The 21,442-nt window shown below is 50.0% G+C and overlaps 1 protein-coding gene and 1 pseudogene across 2 annotated transcripts; one reads left to right on the top strand and one right to left on the bottom strand.

The window, feature by feature from the left end:
- Window positions 1–5,843: 5,843 nt before the first annotated feature.
- Window positions 5,844–6,074, bottom strand: LOC307186860 (cyclin-dependent kinases regulatory subunit 2-like; annotated as a pseudogene). Its single transcript has one exon. The product of its transcript is annotated as a cyclin-dependent kinases regulatory subunit 2-like (transcript).
- A 1,532-nt stretch (window positions 6,075–7,606) lies between these two features.
- Window positions 7,607–20,908, top strand: ZDHHC19 (zDHHC palmitoyltransferase 19; the record flags this gene model as incomplete). The annotated part of the gene is made up of 8 exons (XM_079921416.1): window positions 7,607–7,731; window positions 8,081–8,202; window positions 8,732–8,871; window positions 9,702–9,874; window positions 10,280–10,385; window positions 16,326–16,411; window positions 16,756–16,937; window positions 20,805–20,908. The coding sequence occupies 8 exons, from the start codon at window positions 7,607–7,609 to the stop codon at window positions 20,906–20,908; spliced, it is 1,038 nt and encodes a 345-aa protein (XP_079777542.1).
- Window positions 20,909–21,442: the final 534 nt, after the last annotated feature.

Raw genomic sequence — 21,442 nt, forward strand, 5'->3', positions numbered from 1 at the left:
TGTCTCCTTTTTCTCTCCGGCTTTCCTTCCTGGCAGGCACTGAGGACCCAGGAGGGACAGGCAGGCGTGGGCCCTGGGGAAGGTGGCTCCTGCCGGCTCTGCTGCCTGCGGGACTGGGCTGTGGGTAGGTGGAGTGGCTGGGTCTTCCCCTCTGGCTCTCTCCCTTCTCAGGCCTCCGTGCCCACAAGCTCCTATCTCAGAGTTCACCGCAGAGGAATTTGATCCCCTCGGCTGGCTGGTTGAGTTCCCTGGTTCCTACTCCTCCCTGTCGGTAGGTGTGGCCCCTCGTTCCTCCCTCCCACAAATACCTCTGGCCGCCCCTTGCCCCCAGCCCGCCCTCACCCTCCATCCCTCCTAAGGAGCCTTTTAGAGACAAAATCCTTGGTCCTCCCGGCAAAACCCCCTGGTCAGCAACACCCTCTCCCTCAGAATCTGGCTGGAACGCTGGCTCTGTCCCCCTGAAGATGGAAGTCAGGGCTGAGGCCTTGACTGTGTTGGTGCTGTTGGCTTGGAGTGTGGAAGGGAGGGCTAGCCGGGAAGTCCAGACAAGGCCCATGTGGGCTTCCCAAAGCCCAGCCCACAGCATCCTGATGACAGGCTCATCCAGCCAAACAGCACCCCCCGCCACAACCCCCGAAGATGCAGCAAATGGGGAGTGGGGGAGGGTGTATTTAAGAGGCAGAGTTACTGAGTGAGATTTCTGGGCATTCTGACAGATTCTGAAAAACCGCCAAATTGTATGCTTCTGAACTATTTTATTGATTGGTGGTTTCTCTTCTCTCTCCAAGTAGATTTAAACCTATTTAAGGCCAAGCATAGTACCCCTAAGTTCCCAGCACAGGACCTCACACATAGTAAGTGCTCCTTAGAATTGGTTGCATGAATGATAAAATAATAAAATCATAGCAACAGTAGCTAATGTATATTGAGCATTCATGCACCAGGTGCTGTAGGAATTGCTGCATGTTCCTTATCTCATTTAAACCTTACAATTACTCTTATGAGGTAAATGCTATCTTTATTCCCACGTTACAGATAATGAAACTGAGGCTCAGAGGCGTTATGACACCAGGTTGGATAGAAAGACATGGAGGTGTGGAGAGAGGCAGAAGGGACCTGGATCAGGGGCTGTGTTGAGGCTCAGATGAAGTTTTCGATGGTAAAAAAACGGAAGAGAGAAGAAAAAAGGTCCATGAGAGGGTCGAGAGAATCAGTTCTGGGAAGGTAGAGAAATCCCCCCGCTCTGGGCTGGTAAGTAAATACAATCAGAGGAAGAAGTTACTGATGTGGACCAAGAAGACTCCCTCCTCCTGTCCCACAGCACCTCAAAATATCTCCTGAGTTTCAAGAAGAGCCCTCTCCCTTTTTACCCTTCTCCTAAAGTACAGTTCTCTGGACAGGACAATGTAGTGATCCAGGAGTCTCAGGGGCCAGTTACCTCCTAAGGTAGAGGGAAGGGCACAACACATAAGACAAGGGCACTAACCTCCGGAGGGTCAGTCGCCTGGGCCCCACCCTAGCAAGGCGCAGGCTGACTCAACTTCCTCAAGCATTTCCACAGGAGTGTTCCATCCTCCCTGGGTCATTCATCTCTAGCCCGGTAAGAGGCCTTGAGCTTAACCGCCCAGAGCCCTGAACTTTAGACTTCCCTATAGGAGAACACAGTGTGCTGAGGATGTTCTCTGAAACTTCTTTGGGACAGAAATGGGGGGTCGGGGGTGGTGGAGGCAGGAGAGGAGGTTTGAAGAGCAGGAGGGAGTTGGAAAGGGAAGGCTGCTGGGCTGACACTCATGTTTCCGCAGCCGGGCAGCAGGCACTGGGAGGCCCAGGGGAGACTGGCTAATCCTCAGGATGGATGATGATGGAAGGAAGAATGGCAGGGGGTTGGTGAGAGGGAGGGCTTTAGTGCTGATGTGGTACTTCTGTCTGAACCAAAGTCCCTATCTTCTACACAGTGGGACCCATGAGTTAGTTAAGGCCGAGCCATCCATAGCTAAGGCATATCAGGAAGGTGACCTGGACCAGCCAATCAGGTTCTTCTCTTGCTAATTTAGGACTGCTAGCTGTCAAACACTGATTTTTAGAATCAAGAGAAACAAATTCTTTGGACTTTCCTGGTGGTCCAGTGGTTAAGACTCCGTGCTCCCAGTGCAGGGGCCCAGGTTCGAACTAGATCCCACATGCAGCAACAAAAATCCTGCGTGCTGCAACTAAGACGCGGCACAGCCAAATAAATAAATAAATATTTTAAAAAGTAATAACCTATTAAAGAAAAAGAACGAATTCTTCACTTCATTTTTCTTTTTTTGGGTTTAATTTTCTCCACAAAACCATATGGTAACATGATAAGACATCTATCACTTCAGTTTTGGCTTTCTCAGTGTAAGGGTAATTTTTGAAAAAAAAAAGACCAACCAACCATAAATTTCATCAGTTTTCCCTAGTACTCCTCAATCATTTTATATTTATTATTTTTTTAAATACTGTATTTCTTCTTTTTAAAAAAATTTATTTATTTTCTTTATTTCTTTGGCTGTGTCGGTCTTAGTTGCAGCACACGGGATCTTCGCTGAGGCGTGTGGGCTTCTCTCTTAGTTGTGGCGTGCGGGTTTTCTCTCTCTGGTTGTGGCGTACGGGCTCCAGAGAGCATGGGCTCTGTAGTTTGTGGCACTAGGGCTCTCTCGTTGAGGTGTGCAAGCTGAGTAGTTGTGGCGCGTGGGCTTATTTGCCCTGTGGCATGTGGGATCTTGTGAGTGTGTGTGTGTGTAATGTCTTCATATGGCTTGGGTATCATGGTAATATTAACTTCATATAATGAATTAGGAAGTGTTCTTTCTTCTTTCCTCTTCTATGTCTTGGAAGAGTTTGAGAAGGGCTGGTGTTCATTATTCTTTAACGTTTGGTATAATTTACCAGTGAAGCCTTAGGCATTCTTTTTTGAAGAGTCTACCATGTTATCAACCTTATTGATATCCCATTCTTCAATTCTAAGCTGTTTTAGACTAGCCCCTTATTGGTTGATTACTTTTGGGGTCATTTAAATAATATTATCCCTTTAAAAAAAAACCCAGAATAAATAAATGAACCAAATCAAACCAAAACCAATCAGTTTTGGTTTGGTAACCAAGAGGTTACCAGAGGGTAAGGGGCGGGAGGGAGGATGAAATGCATAAAGGGGATCAACTGCATGTTGATGGATGGAAACTTTTGGTGGTGAACATACTGTAAGTGTATACAGAATTGGAAATATAATGTCCTACACATGAAAAGTATATAATGTTAAAACCAGTGTTAATAAAAATACAGTTTTTTAAAATTAAAAAAATTTAAATTGCATTCTAATATAATGCCTATCAACATCATAAGATGCTGCTTCTTTTGCAAGATTTAAAATGTCACTTTGCAATAAGTTGTCATCGTACCTGTACTTGGCATTGTTTTGCATTGCAGTTGAGATGTAAAAGGAAGATGCTAGTATTAAAGGAAAGGTGATATTTGAGTGGGGCCTCATTTCTCATTCATTAGTGAATATTTTTGTGTTCTGATGTTTTTGTTTACTACACAACATTATAAGTTTAGGGATTCAGATGATGACAACTAAGAACGCAAAAAGGCTCCTGAATTCTAAAACTACAAACATTGAAATACAGGGTGCTAAATTCAATAAATCAATGAAAGAAAAAGTCCACAAACAAACTCTAGACATTAGCACATAGGGTGTTTATTAGGGGATGATTTTGGGACCAACACCTGTGGAAGGCAAGGGAAAGAAAGGAAAGGGAAGGAAGCAGGGCTGAGCAAAGGGAGAAGTCAATCTGTGGTAAGGGCCTAATAAAAGCCTCAGCCAACTGCGAGGTCACATGGGGGCTAGGATGGCCCTTCGGATTTGTCCTGCACTGGGGCAAAGTGTCTGGGCCTTTATAACCTCATGTTGGACCACTCCTTGGATGCAACCTGCCCCTGGAAGGAGGTGGGACCCTGGGTGAGGCAATTTCCTTTAGGGGAGGCAATCCCCAAAGCTGAGGCTGTTTTCTAGCCACTGGGGGGATAAGATCTTCATTCCTGAAGGGGGTTCTGGGAGGCACCTCATAGTGCTACCCGCAGATCTTAGTGCACATGAAGAACTTAGTATCTGTCGTAAGAGGGAAAGGAAAGCTTATTTGATAAATGATGCTGGAACAACCGATTATAACGACATGAGGAAAATACACGATTAGATAGACCTTTACCTTGTATCTTACCCTTACATTAATTTCAGGTAGGTTAAAGAGTTAAATGAAAAAGAAAACAAGAAATATAGTTAAATATTTATCAGATAGAAGGAGTTAAATATAGTTAAATATTTATCAGATAGAAGGAGGGGAAAGACATAGAAATAAGATAAGATGATGCTAAGGAAATGATCCATAGATTTGATTATATAAAAACAAAAACTTTATACACTAAATATTGCATGCAAAATTAAAAGGCAAACAATAATTGGGAACATATTTGCAATAAACACAACCAAAATTTTTAATATAAGAGAGCTCCTGCAAATCAGAAAGAAAAACCCAACATTCCCATCAAAAGCACAATGAGATACCATTTCATACCCATTAGGATAGATATTGTAAAAAAACAAACAAAAACAAAAACAGAAGAAAACAAAAAGTGTTAGCAAGGATGAGAAGAAATTGGAGCCCTTGTCCATTGTTAGCAGGAATGTAAAATAATGCAGCTGCTATGGAAAATACTATGGCAATTCCTCAAAAAACTAAACATAGAATTACCATATGACCCAAAAGATTGAAAGCAGGAACCTGAATAAACATTTGTGCACGCATGTTCATAGCAACATTATTCACAATGGCCAAAAGGTGGAAACAGCCTAAACATCCATCAACGTTTAGGATGAATGAATAAACAAAATGTGCCATATACATACAATTAGATATTGTTCAGTCTTAAAAAGTCAGGAAATTCTGATACATGCTACAACATACCAACTTCCAAGACTGCTGGAGCTCAAGGATGAACCTTGAGGACATTATGCTAAGTGGAATAAGGCAGATACAAAAGGACAGAGGTATGATTCCACTTTTGTGAGGTGCCTAGAATAGTCAAATTCATAGAGATAGGAAGTAAAACAGTGGTTACCAGGAACTGGGGAGAGAGGGAATGAGGAGTTACTGTTTAATGGTACAGAGCTTCCACTTGGGATGATGAAAAAGTTCTGGAATGGATAGTAGTGATGGTTTATACATAACATAAGTTTTATGTTATGTATATTTACCACAATAAGAAAAAGAGCTCAGGCAATTCACAAAACTACAATAAAATGACCTATAGATATATAACAATATTTAATTTCATAAGTAATTTAAGGAGATATAAATTAAAAGATCAAGTTATCATTTGCCATCTATAAAATTGGAGAAATTATTTTACATTAATACCTAATTATAGTGTTAGTATTATGATATGGGTATGGTCATAATAGTATAAACGTGCACAAACTCTCTAGAAAGCATTTGTAAATTATGTAAAATATGTTTTATTTTAAATTTTCTTAAAATGTGACATACAAACTTTATTTAACAAAAGTAACAGGTAAAGTCAAACAGGCATTTATATTAAGAGAAAAACTGGCTAGAAGAAATTTTATCTTAACCACCTTATAGTTAACCTCCCTGCAGTTGCATTTAACTGAGCTCTGTTGCTGTGAAGAATAGAGCTCATGCAGAGACATGGATGAACGATCTGTACATTTGTACATTTTCCAAGTATTCACTGAATACTACCTTATATACACATATACATTAAATTTGAAAAAGATTTAATTGATGATCCCCAGATATACTTCATTTTTGTTGATCTTTTGGAAGAGGTCGTATGAAGCGAAGAAAGTGTGCTTCTGGCTCATGAATCGTGTAATGAACCCAGCCTAGACTCCCAAGTCTCCTCCACTCCTCTTCAGACATCAGATGGGTTTAGGGTACATGTTTGGAAAGTTCTCTGGGTAACATGACACGCCAGCACTCGTGGTGCTCATCGAAGTACTTGTCCGAGTAGCAGATCTGCTCATGGGCCATCCTGCAGGCGGGCACTGGGCAGCACAAGACTGGAATGACAGGACGCAAAGAGTGGACGCAGGCGAGACACGTCCAAGTCAGGTAAGGCAACGACTCAACTCTGAAATATGTTTTCAATATTCGTATTCATTGGCCCTAAATCCAACTGTTAGGAATCTATTGTAGGGAAACAGTTGGAGATGCAGGCATGTGGATAACGGCAGAAGGCACCGCTGGAACAAAGAATACAATGAAGTGAGGGGACAAGTTCTGTGAATATATGTGGCAGAGAATTCCAGGGAAAGAGAAGAGCAAGTGTGAAAAACCCAGGACTGGACTATACCACGTGTGTTTGAGGAACAGCATGGAGGCCAGTGTGCCTGGTGAGTGTGCAGTGAGTATGAGGCTGAATGTTGGGAAATGAGGTCAGAAAGTTAGTGGGGCCAGATCAGGGAGGGCCTTGAAGGCCATGGTAAGGACTTTGAACTTTACTCTGAGTGGGCAGGGAAGAAGTTGGAAGGTTCTAATCGGAGGCCATGATCTAAGTTTTAAAAGGACAGTTGCTGCATCTCAGTGGACTCCTCAGTTGGTTGGTGGTAGCAGATCTGAGGCTAATTGGTGGCACCCAAGTCACAGGCCTGTGTGTTAGCTGCAAGAGAGGCTTCGAATGCAAGTATCTGGCATTTTCAGGTTCAGTTGGGATGGAGAAAGTCTTTGCCCTTCATCAAGACTTATAGTTCAGGGATCCTCCAAACACAGAGGGGTTCAGATGCTCAGTGACTAAAATAAATGACAAATATCAGTTGTATGTAACAGAAAACTCAGTTATTTTCTCACATAATAAACAGCTCAGAGGGAGGCGGTTCAAGGCTGGGGCAGTGACTCAGTGTCATTATTGTCATTCTGTTCGTGTCCCACGTTGACTTATTGCCTAATGGGTCGAGGTGGACCAAGCCCAGCACGTCCAGGTTCAAAACAGGAAGAAAGGGGCAAAGCTGCACCAACTGTGTCTTTTCCTCCTTTTATCAGGAAAGCAAAAGCCTTTCTAGAAACGCTCAGACATCCACTTATGTCTCATTGACCAGAATTGTGTTGTGAAGCCAAACCTGGAAACAAGGGAAGAGTTAGCTGCCTCCTCCCCCAAAGTGCAATTTTGTAACAACAACAAGGAAAAAATGGAGATAGAACAATGAACACCGTTTGCTTTGATTAGCACTGAGCCTGAAACGGTGAGTAGTATCACCCAGCTTCTCCCCACGTGTTGCTCTAATCTCATGTAGTCTCGAACCTCGCAGGGGCAGGACCTCTCTGTCCCCAGCACAAGTAGGGGTATGGTTTGCTGTTGGAAGTGACGGTCACAGATGGCAGACAGGGCTGCTGAAGGGCCCCTAGCCCCCACTCTCCTCAGCCTCTGTGATGTCACACTGCGACTTCTTTCCCTCCACCCTGGGCTGTGGCTTCTGAGGCTGCTGTGGCCATGGGGCCCCTGGAGCCAGCAGTGGGGAGGGAGCCTGGGGGCCCTAGTCTCCCCTGGGGCCATGGGAGGTCCAGCCATGCCGCTCTTGAAGGAGCCCCATAGCCCGCCTCAGGCCCCACCGCCCTGGATCCTCCCGAGCCTATTTGCCGCCTTCAACGTGGTGCTGCTGGTCGTTTTCAGTGGCCTCTTCTTCGCATTCCCGTAAGTCTCCCACACAAGCTGACAGGTTTCTTACAGAGCAACAGAAAGGAAAACACATAACGATAGTATGGAGGCAGGGAGAGTATAGAAGAGGGGTCAGGGAAAGGAAGAGGTTCTAGGCAGAGGGAACTGAACGTGCGAAGGCACAGAGGTACAGAGTGCTTGGTGCACCTGGGAGCTGCGGGTGGCTGGTAATACTCGATGACTTTTGGTGGAGTTTCTATGGATCTGTCACTAGCCTGGATATTTAGACCAGGATTTATGGTCTGGGGGTCCTGACCCGGTGGACTGGGTCCTGGGGGAGCTTCAGGCCACCCCAGATCAGGGCTGACTCCTGCTCTGGTCTCAGTTGCAGGTGGCTGGCCCAGAACGGGGAATGGGCCTTTCCCATCGTCACAGGCCTCCTCTTTATCCTCACCTTCTTCAGTCTCGTTTCACTCAACTTCTCAGACCCTGGCATCTTGCATCAAGGTGAGACATTGGCCCCCTGGGAGAAGGAGGCAGCACCCGAAGGGCTCCTGCCTGCTGGGATGACTCCTAAAGTGCTCCTTCCATCTCCCCGCCTGGGGCCTCAGGACCCCTTCACCCCATGTCCTCGTGTGCTCAAGCCACGGAGGTGTGGAAAAACAGAACTTTGGAGGTTTTCCAGTAGCCTTGGAGGGGAGGGCTAGGGTAGGCTGGGTAGAGAAGCCAGCTCTTCACAACCACTCAGTTTTCTCTTCCTCCTTCCTACCACACAGATTCCTTAAAGCATCGCTCACAGTGGCAAAGGCCTGAGTTCTCAAAGAACTCCTCGGGCTGGAAACCCACCTTCCCTTTGACTGCCAGCCTCTCTAAGCTTGGCCAGCTTGCTCAGTGGGGACTAAGGACTCCCCTGCCCACCTGGTCCCCACCCTTCTTGGAGCCCAGTGATGCTGTGGGGCTGCGTGCCCACACTCTTCTGCTGCAGCAGACTGACGGAAGGGCCTCTTGCTGCTGCTCAATCCCTTTCCCATGCCAGGCTCCAATGAACAGGGCCCCACGATGGTGCATGTGGTATGGGTGAACCACAGGGCCTTCCGCCTGCAGTGGTGCCCTAAGTGCTGCTTCCACCGTCCGCCCCGGACCTACCACTGCCCCTGGTGCAACATCTGTGTGGAGGTAAGTGCCCCTCTCACCTGCCCACCTACCCTCCCAGCACCTGCCGGGGACCAGGAGGCCCACTCACACGGGGGCCTGTGGTCAGTGTGAAACTACTTCCAGGACTGCTTAAGACCAAGGGTGGCAGTAATTCCCAGTCACTCTTGGTCACTCATACAAGTCACTGCCACTGTGCCTGCACCTTTCCTCGGAGGCTGGCCCTTTCTTGCACTGGTGCTGACATGCAGAGGGGCATCCACATCTATGCTGGGCCTGGTCAGGCCAGGGGAAGGAAAGATACCCCTGACTTATCGAGGGCTCACTGACACTAGATGCCCGAGGCCCTCAGGCAGGTTGCAGGCCTGGCCAGGGGAACTTTGCCTGTCCTCTTCTGGCTGTCCAGGCCAGAGGGTCTCCTGGTATCCTGGGCTCTAAGTGCACAGCCTGCAACAGTTTACCAATGTGCTGTCTTAACTGGTCCTTACAACCCTGGGAGACTGGCTGGGCAAGGATGTTATTATTAGGCTCATCCGGTGGATAAGAAAACAGAGGCCCAGAGATATTCTATGTCCTGCCTGAAGTTACACCAGGATGTGTCCCAGAGAAGACTAGCAGGCCCCGGCTCTAAAGGCCTCTTGACATGAAACTATGTGAGCCACAGAGCCGTATGGTGCTCTAACCACAGAAATGCCAGCAGTGTTAGGGACTTTGTGGCTCAGTGTCTCCCTAGGAATGGGAGCCAGTGCATGAGGCCAAGGGCTTAGAGGGTGGGGGTAAGGCCTCAGATTTGGGGGCGATGGAGCCTGAGTCAGAGGTTGGGTCCTCGAGGTCCCCCTCTCCCTCTCACCTAGGACTTTGATCACCACTGCAAGTGGGTCAATAACTGCATCGGTCACCGCAACTTTCGCTTCTTTATGCTGCTCGTCCTGTCACTATGCCTCTACTCAGGTGCCATGCTGGTCACCTGTCTGATCTTCCTGGTGCGCACGACCCACCTGCCGTTCTCCATGGACAAGGCTATTGCGTATCTGAGGGGCTGCGGGACCCACGAGGGGAGCTGTGGGGAGGGCGGAGACAGCGGAGGAGGGGGGTCACGGGGAGGGGGCGGTGCAAAGGTAGTGGTGGGCGGGGTTTTCCGCGAAGCCGCTCGGGAGGACCAGTGTGGGACTAGGTGACGGTGGGTAGAGTCGGGCAGGTGGGTGGGGATAGGAGGAACTGCGAAGGGGTGAGCATCTAGCAGGGTCAAGGAGGGGAAGTGCTAGAGGTGGCACAGGGGCCTGGACAGCAGGGTGAGGTGAGGTTTACACTGGGATAGAGCGCAGAGAGAGGGTGGGCGGGGCTCGTGGGCGGGGCAGTTTGGGGTCGGGGTGGGTGAAGGGCGGGGCCAAGGAGGACTGGCCGGAGGCGCTGTTCCTTAGCCGGTGCGCAGCATCGTGGTGGCTGTACCCGCCGCCGGCTTCCTGGTGCCACTCTTCCTGCTGCTGCTGATCCAGGCCATGTCGGTGAGCGCGGCCGAGCGCTCCTACGAGGGCAAGGTACGTGGGGCCGAGCGGGGCGCCACTATATCGGGCTGTGGGTGGTCACCTTGCCCCTTCCGGACTTCCGCACTTTCCGCTTTCTGCAACGCCCTGGTCCTTGATGGCCTGACTTCTCTCGAAGGTGCCTCATTAGTCCTTCCAGACCCAAATTCAGCTCAGATCTCACGTCCTCCTGGAGGTCGGAGGTCACTCTCCTTCCTGGGTGCGCTGCGTCGAAGGTGCGCTACTGTGTGCTAGGCGCGTGCGCATTATTTTGAGCTATGGGCGGGAAGGTGAGTAAGGGGGCCTCCTGCACTTGCGTTGACAAGGAACCGGAAATCAGAGTAACCCTCGCCAGACACCCGCGAACACTCTGGGAGAGGGGCCTGCCTACGTTGTGTAGCACAGACTCAGAGCACTGAGAGTTCAGTGAGGACTTCAGTGTAGGGTAGGACGTGCCACTTAGTGGTTTCGGACGGGCATAAATCGAGGGAAGGGCATAAATCGAGGGAAGGGCATTGCAGTGATGGGCAAAGCTTTTAGAAAAGCTGGGAAGCCTGAAAGCCTGTGGAATGTTGATAGGATGATGAGGAAACAGTTCTATTTGGAGCAGCTGTGGCATGGGCAAGTGGTCTGCCTGGGATTGGCCAGATTTAAAAGGCAAAGAAGTCAGGTGGATAATTTAATCTTGGTGCAGTGGAAACCCGGGAGCCTTGATAGGGTTTTTTCTTTACATACAGTAAAACTTACCCTTTTACGTGCACAGTTGTGTGAATTTTGACCAACTCATAAGTCCTGTAACCACCGCCATAACCAAGATTTAGAACAGTTCCATCAACCCCAACCCCCCCCACCCCCAAATTCCCTCATGGCCTTTTGAGTCAGTTTCTTTCCCTATCTGCAGCCCCTGGCAACCACTGATTTGTTTTCTTTTCTTTTTTTTAAATTTATTTATTTTTGGCTGCGTTGGGTCTTTGTTGCAGCACCGCGGACTTTCTCTGGTTGCGGGGAGCAGGGGCTACTCTTCGGTGCGGTGCGCAGGCTTTTCATTGCGGTGGCTTCTCTTGTGGAGAATGGGCTCTAGGGCGCGCAGGCTTCAGTAGTTGTGGCACACGGGCTCAGTAGTTGTGGCTCGCGGGCTCTAGAGCGCAAGCTCAGTAGTTGTGGCGCACGGGCTTAGTTGCTCCGCGGCATGCGGGATCCTTCCAGACCAGGGCTCAAACCTGTGTCCTCCGCATTGGCAGGCGGATTCTTAACCACTGTGCCACCAAGGAAGTCCCCACTGATTTGTTTTCTATCCCAATAGTTTTTCCTTTTTCAGAATCTCACATAAATGTAATCATAGCTTTTTGAGTCTGGTTTCTTTCACTTAGCATAATGCATTTGCGATTCATCCATGTTGTTGCCCACATCAGGAGTTTCCTCCTTTTTATTGCTGTGTGGTATTCCATCATATAGCTGTGCCACAGCTTGCTTACCCATTCACCAATTGAAGGATATTTGGGTTGTTTCCAATTTGGGGTGATTATAAATGAAGCCACTATAAGCATTGGTGTACAGGCATGTGAACACAAGTTTTCATTTTTGGGGGGGTATAGACTTAAGGCTGGCATTGCTGGGTCATATGGTAACTGTATGTTTAACTTTATAAGAAACTGCCAAATTGTCTTCCAAAATGGCTGCACCATTTTGCATTCCCGTAAGGAATATATGAGAATTCCAGTTGCTCTGCATCATTAACATTTGGCTTTGTCAGTTTTTTTAAAAATTTAGACAGTCTAATAAATGTGTAGTGACATTTCATTGTGGTTTTAATTTGCATTTTCCTAATGACTAATGATTTTGAACATCTTTTCATGTTCTTATTTACCATCAGTATGTCTTAGATTAAATATCTGTTCCAGTCTTTTGCCCATTAGAAAAATTGGGTAGTTTTCTTAATATTGAGTTTTAAGAAATCTTTATTTATTCAGGATTCAGACATGTGGTTTGCAAATATTTTCTCCGTGTCTGTGGTTTGTCATCTCATTTTTCTCAACAGTGTCTTCCAAAGATCAGAAGTTTTAAATTTTGAAGTATGTTATCAGTTTTTTCTTTTTTTTTTAAATACGTTTTCCTTTTATTATTATTTTTATTTATTCATTTATTTGGCTTTGCCAGATCTTATTTGCAGCACATGGGATCTTTTAGTTGTGGCACATGGGATCTTTAGTTGCACCATGCGAACTCTTAGTTACGGCATGTGTGATCTAGTTCCCTGACCAGGTATTGAACCTGGGCCCCCTGCATTGGGAGCACAGAGTCTTAGCCACTGGACCACCAGGGAAGTCCCTCTATCAGTTTTTTCTTTTATGGATTGTGCTTTTGGTGTGTAATTAAGAAATCTTTCCTTAACCCAAGGTCACAAAGATTTTTCTCATACGTTTTCTTTTAGAAGTTTTATAGTTTTAGGTTTTATATTTAGGACTATGATTCATTTGGGGTTAAATTTTGTATATGATGCAAGGTATGGGTCAAGATTTTTTTTTTTGCTTATGGGTTTTTTTTGTTGTTTTTTTTTTGCTTATGGGTTGTTCACCATTTTTTGAAAAGACTATCCTTCCATTGAGTTGCCTCTGAACATTTGTCAAAAATCAATTGAATATAGAGGTGTAGGTGTATTTCTGGACTCTCTGTCCTTTTACCAGTATCATACTGCCTCGCTTAGTAGCTTTATATTGTCTTGAAATCATACAATGTGAGTTCTTCGACTTTGTTCTTTTTCAAAGTTCTGTCGGCTATTCTAGTTACCTTGATTTTCCATATAAATTTTAGAAGCGGCTTGTCAATTTCTGCAAAAAATGTTTGCTGAGATTTTCATTTGGATTGTGTTGAACCTAGAGATCAATTTTGAAAATGGACATTTTAACAATATTGAGTTTTTGAACCCATGAAAGTAGTATAACTCTCCATTTATTTAGGGCTTCTTTGATTTCTTTCATTAATGTCTTACAGTTTTCATCGTGTAGATCTTGACTACATTGTGTTAGATTTTTTCTAAGTATTTCATTTTTGTGTGCTATTATAATTTTTAAAAATTTCATTTCCATTTGTTTATTATAAGAAAATACAATGGATTTTTGTTTATTAGTCTTGAATCTTGCAATTTTTCTAGGCTCACTTATTAGTTCTAATAGTTTTTTTGTTGATTCTACATAGAAAATCATGTCATCTGTGAAAAGGACAGTTTCATTTCTTCCTTTCCAACGTGTATGGCTTTATTTCCTTTTCTTTTCTTACTGCACTGTCTTGGACTTTCAGTACTGTGTTGATTAGGAGTGGTAAAAGTGAACACCCTTGCCATGGGATTCCTTCCACATGGCAATGACTTGACTAAAGGCTGTTTTAGGAAGACTGTCGTAGGTCACATCAATGAGGGAGGGGCCTGAGACCTTGAGACAGCTGAAAGGACAGAGGAACCCTCTTTGCCCACCATTTCCCATCCTTCCAGTCACCACTTAATCACTCCACCCCACCCATATTTGGTTCCCAGCCCATCTGTGACTCCTCTGTGCAGCCCTGACTCATCAGCTCCCTGTGGTCTGCATGTCTTCTCTCTCCAGCCTCAGTCCCTCATTTCAGCCTCTCCTGGGCAGCATTCTCCCTTCCCACGTCCTGTGGTTCTTCTAGCCCAGGTCAGGCCATAGGCCTGCCCTCCCTCCCCTGCTCAGATGGGGCTGTCCTAATCCAGGATCTCCAGCCTTAAGAAACCTAAATGTGATCTGCACTCTGTGATTCACCAGGCAGGGCTCTTTCCCATTACCAGAACCCATTTCAGGCATTCTTCACACACCTCAACTTTATTTCCTTCTTACCTCCATCCCTTGACCACAACTTCTGCTGGGCCACTTGCTTAGATCACGAGGGCTCTGGAGCCAGACCACATAAATTCAAATCACAGCTTTACAACACACCAGCAGGGAGATCTTGGCTGTGTTACTTAGCCATCTGGTACCTCAGTTTCCCCATCCGTAAAAGGGGACAGCATGGGTTAATGTGTGTGAGATACATAGAACAGTGGCTGGTGTGAGTAAGTGCCCCATAGGTCATCATTATTGCCATTCCTTCCCATCATCAGTACACATGTTCTTGTCTCTCACATCTTAAAAACAAAGCAAACATCCCTTAACATCGCAGGCCTCCCCTGTTGTACTCTCCCCTCCAGCGCAACCAGATTTCCTGAAAGCATTGTCTGTGCTCACTAGCGTCGTTCTTCACCTTCCTCAGCCCACTTCAGCCCAGCCTCCGTCCTCACTGTTATACTGATGCTGCACTCTCCAAGTGGCCAAAGCCAGCGGGCAATCCTCAGACTAATCTTTCCAGGCTGCACAGAGCAGCATCTGAAACAGAACGTACCTGCTGTGGCCCTTCCCCAGCCTCTCAGGGTCCAGCTCTCTCTGCTGCCCTGGGCTGCTGCTTCCCTGCCTGCACCTTGGAGTGTTGGCCGGGCGGCCTGCTCTTCTCACCAATCCCCTCTGTGCTGCCCTGACCACTCCCCAACTGCCCTCAGCACCCTGAAAGTTAAGGCTGGCCTTGTTGTCTGTGGTGTGTCCTCAGTCCCCAGAGCAATGCCTGGAACAGTGTTGAGGTCCCCAAATATTTATGAACAAATGAGTGAACCTACAAACAAAGGAATCCATAATGCTTTGGGAGAGAAGGAAAGAGAGAAAGAGAGAGAAGTCTGACTCCCCGATCCCTGGGGAAGAAGGGGAGAGAGAGCAGAGGCAGCAGGGAATTGGGCAGGAGATGGGGCGAGTAGATACCCACTTTGGTTTTGGTCTGTGGAGCATGAGGGCGTTTGAGATATAGAACTGGAGCAGGAGACCAGGCCTGAAGCAGTGAGAGAGGACGGTCTGGGAACTTCCAAGCTGTTGGATTCCATTCATGGATGAGGGTCCATATGGGGGGAGGAAGGGCTCTACTTTGTTAGTCAGTTCTTATGAATTCATTAAACAATTCCCATCCCTTTAAGCACTGAGCAATCAACATTTTTCTATTCTTCGTGTACATCTAATAAATCAAAATTTATTTCTCTAGATTTAAAATTCTGATTGTAAGTTGAATCAAACTCTTCTAACCATTTAATTAAAATTGAGAGTAGAATGCCAGTTTCCCTTAAGTTCTTGAAACACCTTAAAGTAGGGAGAACTCAAAAAATCACAATGGTTAAGGGCATGGGACACAGGCGAGCTGGTGGTGGGCAGAGGTGCTCTTGGGCCACTTTAGGACGTGACAAACACTTTGTAGCTAAGGCTCTTGAGGTCCCCATGAGACTCAGCCTGTGCTGGGAAGGAGGAGGGGGCGAGGCTGATGGGCAGAAGGAGGGGAGGAGGAGAAAACCTGGTCAAGAGTTTCCAGGGGAGGACTTGACCTTTGGGCTTGACATTGGTCAAGCATTGGGTGCTCAGGAGCTTCAGCCCAGATTTCCAAGGCCATGTGATTTTGCTTAGGGAAATAGGATTAGGCACCACAAATTGTCCTTCCAGATAGTGAAATTCAGTGAAGGCACAATTTGAGGAAGAATGAGATGTGGGAAAGTAGAGGAGTTGAGGGAACATGGGTGGAGAACTGTCTTTGGAGTAGTTTATCAGCAAAAGGAAGATCCAAAAGGATCTGGAAGGAGGTAGCAGGAGGATGTGTGTGGCCAAATGAGACAGTGGGGGAGGACAGTGCGAAAGGGGATACAAGGTGATGGGGAGGGATCCCTGAGCAGGCAGGAGAGGTGGGTGCAGTGCCAGAGCTGTTCAGAAGTGGGTTGGGGACGCCGCGCCTGACTCTCCTGGCTCCTCTGTCCTTGGAGTCTTGCTGCAGCCCTGGGCTGAGCTGACCAGTGCAGGGAGGGCCGGTGGGGGTGGCCTGCCCAGTCCTGCTGGATCTGAGCTCTTCTTCCTGTCCTCGACCCCCCACACCCCCGCCCAGTGCCGATACCTGGAAGGACACAACCCCTTCGACCACGGCTGTGCCAGCAACTGGTATTTAACAATTTGTGCACCGCTGGGACCCAAGTGAGTTGGCAAAGCAGAGGCCTGAGCGGTGGCCCCTGGCGCGGGTGGGGCGGGGTGAAGCTGGGGCGTCTCCGCTGGCCCCTTAGCATAGCTCCCAGCACCTTACGCTCACTATTCTCCTTCTTTTGGAGTTTTCTCCAGGGCATTGTGGGAGTCTCTGGAGCTTCCCCTTCCTTGCCTCTGTGGGTTCTTGCTCCAAGAAATGGGGTTAGAGGGGCATGGCAGCCTGAATGAGATTGGTGACAGCTCCCTGCAGGGCCATGCCCAGGCTGTGTGCTCCCCAGGCTGAGGGGGACCAGGCCAGGAGGGCCACAACCACTCGCATCTGGCTTGTTGCTCCCCAGGTACATGGCCGAAGCTGTCTGGCCGCAGAGAGTGGTGGGGCCTGATTGGGTGCCCAGGCAGAACCCTCACTTCCCGATGTGCCCCTCCGCGCACAGTCCCCCAGACCTCCCTGGGCCTGGGTCTGGCCCCCAGTCCCAACCTCTGGGTCTCAACCAACCAGGCAAGGGGCCCCCAGGGAGTGGTGAGGCTGCAGCCCTCCAGGAGGTGAGGAGTGTGTGCGTGTGCGTGTGTGTGTGTGTGTGTGTGTGTGCAGCATGCATGTGTGCCTGTGTGTGTTGGGAGGGGGCGTCTGCAGATTGTACAGGTGTTGGGAGAAGCCCCCCAGTGTTGGGCTGGCCCTGAAGCTGGAGCACTTAGATCTCGAGAGAGGGGCATTACAGGCCTGAAGAGTGTTGACAGTAGAGTCACAGGCCTCCAGAACACACCAGGGGTCCCTGGAGACACAAAGGGAAAAGGCTGCACCGCTCACTTGCTGGGTGGCCTTGGACCAGTCACTTACGCGTTCTGGGCCTCAGTTTCCTCAGCTATTTATGAGGATTGAGACTAGTCCAGTGGTTTATAATTGGCGGGGGTGGGAGAGGGGGAATTCCTTTACTAAAAGGCACCTTCTACTCTGAAGCCCAGTCTATGAACCACGTGGAAGTGGAGCGTTAAGAGTGATGTAGGGGTGGGTAACCCACAGCCCCTCCAGAGCCCCTGCAGTGACATTCTGGGGTGCCATCCCACTCCCTTTGCTCTGCCTGTTGGTGGGTGACAGTCTGGGCAGTTTCTTGCTCCCCAATGGGTGGCCTGCGGGGCGGGGCTTAGGGAGAGCCCCCATCCCCCCCACTGTGTGTTTAGCTCCACGCCAGCCCGGTGCTGCCCCTGCTGCGAGAGGCCCCCAGACGAGGCTCCGCCTACCTCTTGACCTTTCGCGCTGGGAGATGCCAGGAGCCCCCGCAGCCGAACCTCACCTCCTGAGCCCCTTGTGGAGACCTCTGTGCCCTGCCCTTGCCCACTCGCCTGGCGGGAGTGCTGAGACCACCCCCCCCCCCAAAGCCCATTAAATACCCTTTGCCAACCTCCTACAACTGCCCTGCTGCACTGTCTGTCCTCGATGCGAGGGAGTGTGGATGAGGCGGGCTCTGAAGGGCTGGGACGAAGCCCCTGGGAGGGAAGAGCCAGGGCCTTCTGCGACCTCGGGCAAGACACTCAACCTTGCTCTCATCCTTAAAATGGGGCAACCATAACAGCCACAGCGACGGCTGGAGACTATGGAAGAGAAAACCCAGCAATGCCGGGGTGTGAGCCCGAAGTCCCGCCTCTGCCCTGCACCACCCCTGTCTGGCTGCAGGGGGCGCCCGTCACCTGGGAATTCGCCAAGACTGGCCCGGTCCAGCCGTGACCCCTGGAGCCTCGCGGGTGGGCTGGTCCTCCTGCCTCATCCCGGGTGGGGTGGGTGGGTGGGAGTATTCTCCGTCACAGACCAACCCTGCAACTTTCCTGCAGGTGGGTCTCACCCAGCCATTTCCTCCTGCTGTGGGGAGTCAGATGCTGGTTCTGGTCCTGTCCCTGGCGTGGGTCCCAGGCTCTGTGAGTCTGTGTGTGTGGGTAGGTTGGGGTGAATGGAGGGAACCAAGTCAAACTGTGTCTCCTCTAGTGGCCAGAGTGTGACTTTGGGAATGGAAATAATGGCACCTTCCAGGAAGGCTGTCAGGATGAAACGAGGTGGTTCGTGAGAAACACCACGTACACAGTAGGCACGCAATGAATGCAGCCAGTAGGATTATGATGATTTTCTCCACCACACAGCTAGCAGGCCACTCAGCATCCCTCCAAGGACCACCTTCTCAGAATTACCTGGGCCCCAATCCACGGGCTCAGAATCTCAGGGTGGGGGGAGGACAGGAATCTGAACCTGAATTACCGTCAAGTGCTCCATGGGATCCTACCACCCTGAAGTTACCGAATTGCTGCCTTAGGAGGTGAAGATGGACACTGACCACACTGCTTCCTCTCCCCCGTATACCCAGGTGAAGTGGGGTGCGGTGAAGGTGAGAGGGAAGGACACCACCAAAGGGTCAGATGAGCACCCCGGGGGCCTGTGAAGGTGTGTGTCTGTGTGTGCACATGTGCTTGTGTGTTGAGGGCCCGGTCTGGGGAGGTGGGTGACCTACGATGCAGGATTCGGCTCTGTTTCTCTCTATGCTGGGACGCCTTCAAAGCTGCCCTTCCCTCTTCCTCCCGCCCTGTCTTTGGCAGCCCCAGGCCCAGCCTCGCCCACCCCTGTGGCTCTGGTTCTCCGGCTCCTGGCCAGCTTCATTCAACCCAGGGTCTCCAGTTCTTTCTCGCCTCCTTTGCCTTGGTCCCAGGGTCTCCCCAGTCCCAAGCCCCCCTTGGGGTTCAAGCCTTTTCTCAGCTCTCTCAGGGTTAACCTTGGGTTCTGGGGAGGGATGCAAGGTACTCACTGCCATAGAAAAAGGCAGCCCAGTTTCAGCTTTGTTGTAAATGGCCTCAGTGGCCACATTTAAAATCCTTAGGGCCACGTTTACACCTAAAGCTGAAGCAGGTTTTCCTGTCTGGGAAGCCCACAGTCCATGGTCACGGGGTGAGGGGACGAGGGCATGAGACTTTCTGAGCCCCAGACCCCAGGGTGTATGTGCTACACAGATCTGCGTGAGTGGCCTCTGTGTGTGTGTTCAGCTCAGCCCAGGCTGCTCAGCAGTGAGGAGAGGCCCTCAGTCCTCCTCCCAAATGGGAGTCCTCAGGGTGGTCTGGGTCTCCGCCAGAGAGGAAGAAGATTCAGGAACCTGGGCCAAAGCCTGGATGGAGGGATATTCATGGAACTGGCTGGGTGCCCAAATGGTGCCTGCCCAGAACCCCAGCTCCACAGGGCGCTGAGAAGGCCGGGCCACAGAGTCTGGGGTGGCCCAGTCCTGCCTGACCCGCTGCCGTCCTTCCGTGGTCCTGGCTGCTTCATCAGGACTGTACCTACCGGGTCCCCGTCTCCAGCTCTACAGGGGGCTCATTCTGTCTCAGGCAGGGCCTCGCAAGTCCTCAGTCACACGTGAGTCACCTCTCCCCACAGCCTGGGCCTCTTTTTCTCACTGGGCAAGGACGTAACCTTCCTCAGATTCTCAGAGGTGGCCATGTCCCCTCCTGCTCTGGGGTGTAGATGCTGGGTCTCTGGGCCCTCCCAACCTGAGATTTCTAGGATTTCTTTAGGAAAGCCCTCGGATCAGGCTCTTCTGCTCCTGAAGGTGTAAGCAGACCTAGCTCACCCTTTCCTGTGACTCCCCACACCGTCTCCCCTAAGCCTTGGGCGCCCTCAGAGATTCTTTCCGGCCAGGCTGGAGGCCTCAGTTGAGCTGCACCACCTTCCCTTTCTACCTCCACGTTTCTGCCGAACCTGCCCTTGATGCCCAGACACACCCCTCGCAGTCCTTGGCCCACTGATACGGGGAGGGGTGTTATCAGGGCCCGAAAATGGGGCCAGCTCTCCACACACAGCCTGGAAGCCCTGCTGTCCCTGCGTTCCCTTGGACAGGAACCAAGGAGTGGTTTGGGCCCCAACCCTGCAGGGCTGCCAGGTGCCCACATGTCTGGAGCCCCTCTGAGAGGTCCCCAGGCCACTCCTGGAATCTGAAGAAAGGAGGGGGAGCCTGGAAGCAGCCACCCCCTTGTCATCTCTACACCTTTCCTCCATGATCTTCTAGAAGGTCAGAGTGTATGTGGGGTGGGAAGAGCGTTGGGCCAGGAGTTGGGAGGCCTGAGTGTCACTCAGCTTTGCTACCAACTAGTATGTTATGGGAGCGAGTCTCTTCCCCCTGCTTGGCCTCAGCTCCCTCGTCTGTAAACAGGATGACCATGGTGGCTAGCTCACAGGTGGCTACAGGATCCTAACTCTTTAGAGCTGGAAGGGACTTAGGGGTCACGTCATCCAGCTGCCCCTCCACCCTCAATTTCACAGATTTTCACTAGAGAGGGAAGGGATTGCCTAGGGTGACACGGTGTCCAAGCCAGGCGCGCTCTCTCTGTTTCCGGGCTGCCTCTCCCACTCCTGCTCCAGGGACCATTTCAGAGGAGGAAGACCTTGAGCAGCGTCCTCAGGGCCCCCCTACCAGCCCCCAGAGAGCCAGGCAGCACGTGTTAGCACAGGCCCTGGGGACCTGATAAGAAGGCAGGCTTAACCCTGACCCCAGCTCTGCTGGGAGCGATAATGACGCCCTGCTGCCTTGTGCTCAGCCCTGCCCTGCCCTGCCTTGCCCACCCCACCCAAGGGGGCCCTGCCAGTGGCTGAGGGTGGGACAGATAGGACAGAGGAGGTGGCTGCGGCATGGGATCGGGGGGCCAGAATCCTAATACCTCCCAGAGTACAGGCCCCTCGCTGACTGACCCTCCTGGGCACCCGGGCACCGTGCCTGACACCCAGGTGATGCTCCAGCGACGCCCACATCCTCCTCCAGTTCCCGCAGGCCGAGCGCGGTGGAGGGAAGAGGCTGGGCTGAAGGTGTGCCAGGCCTGTCCTGAATAACAAAACTTTACTGAGCCCCACCGGGCTAGGGCTTGGGCTCAGTGATTCACATGATCTCCTTTAATCCTCACAGCAACCCCCAAGGTTGTTATTCTTGTCTTAGAGTTGCGGAAACCGAACTGAGCAAACAAGCCACTTCTCCACGGTGGCACTGCTTCTAAGCGGCAGAGCCA

This window comes from Stenella coeruleoalba (assembly GCF_951394435.1).
Source record: "Stenella coeruleoalba genome assembly, chromosome: 5".
Classification (NCBI taxonomy): domain Eukaryota; kingdom Metazoa; phylum Chordata; class Mammalia; order Artiodactyla; family Delphinidae; genus Stenella; species Stenella coeruleoalba.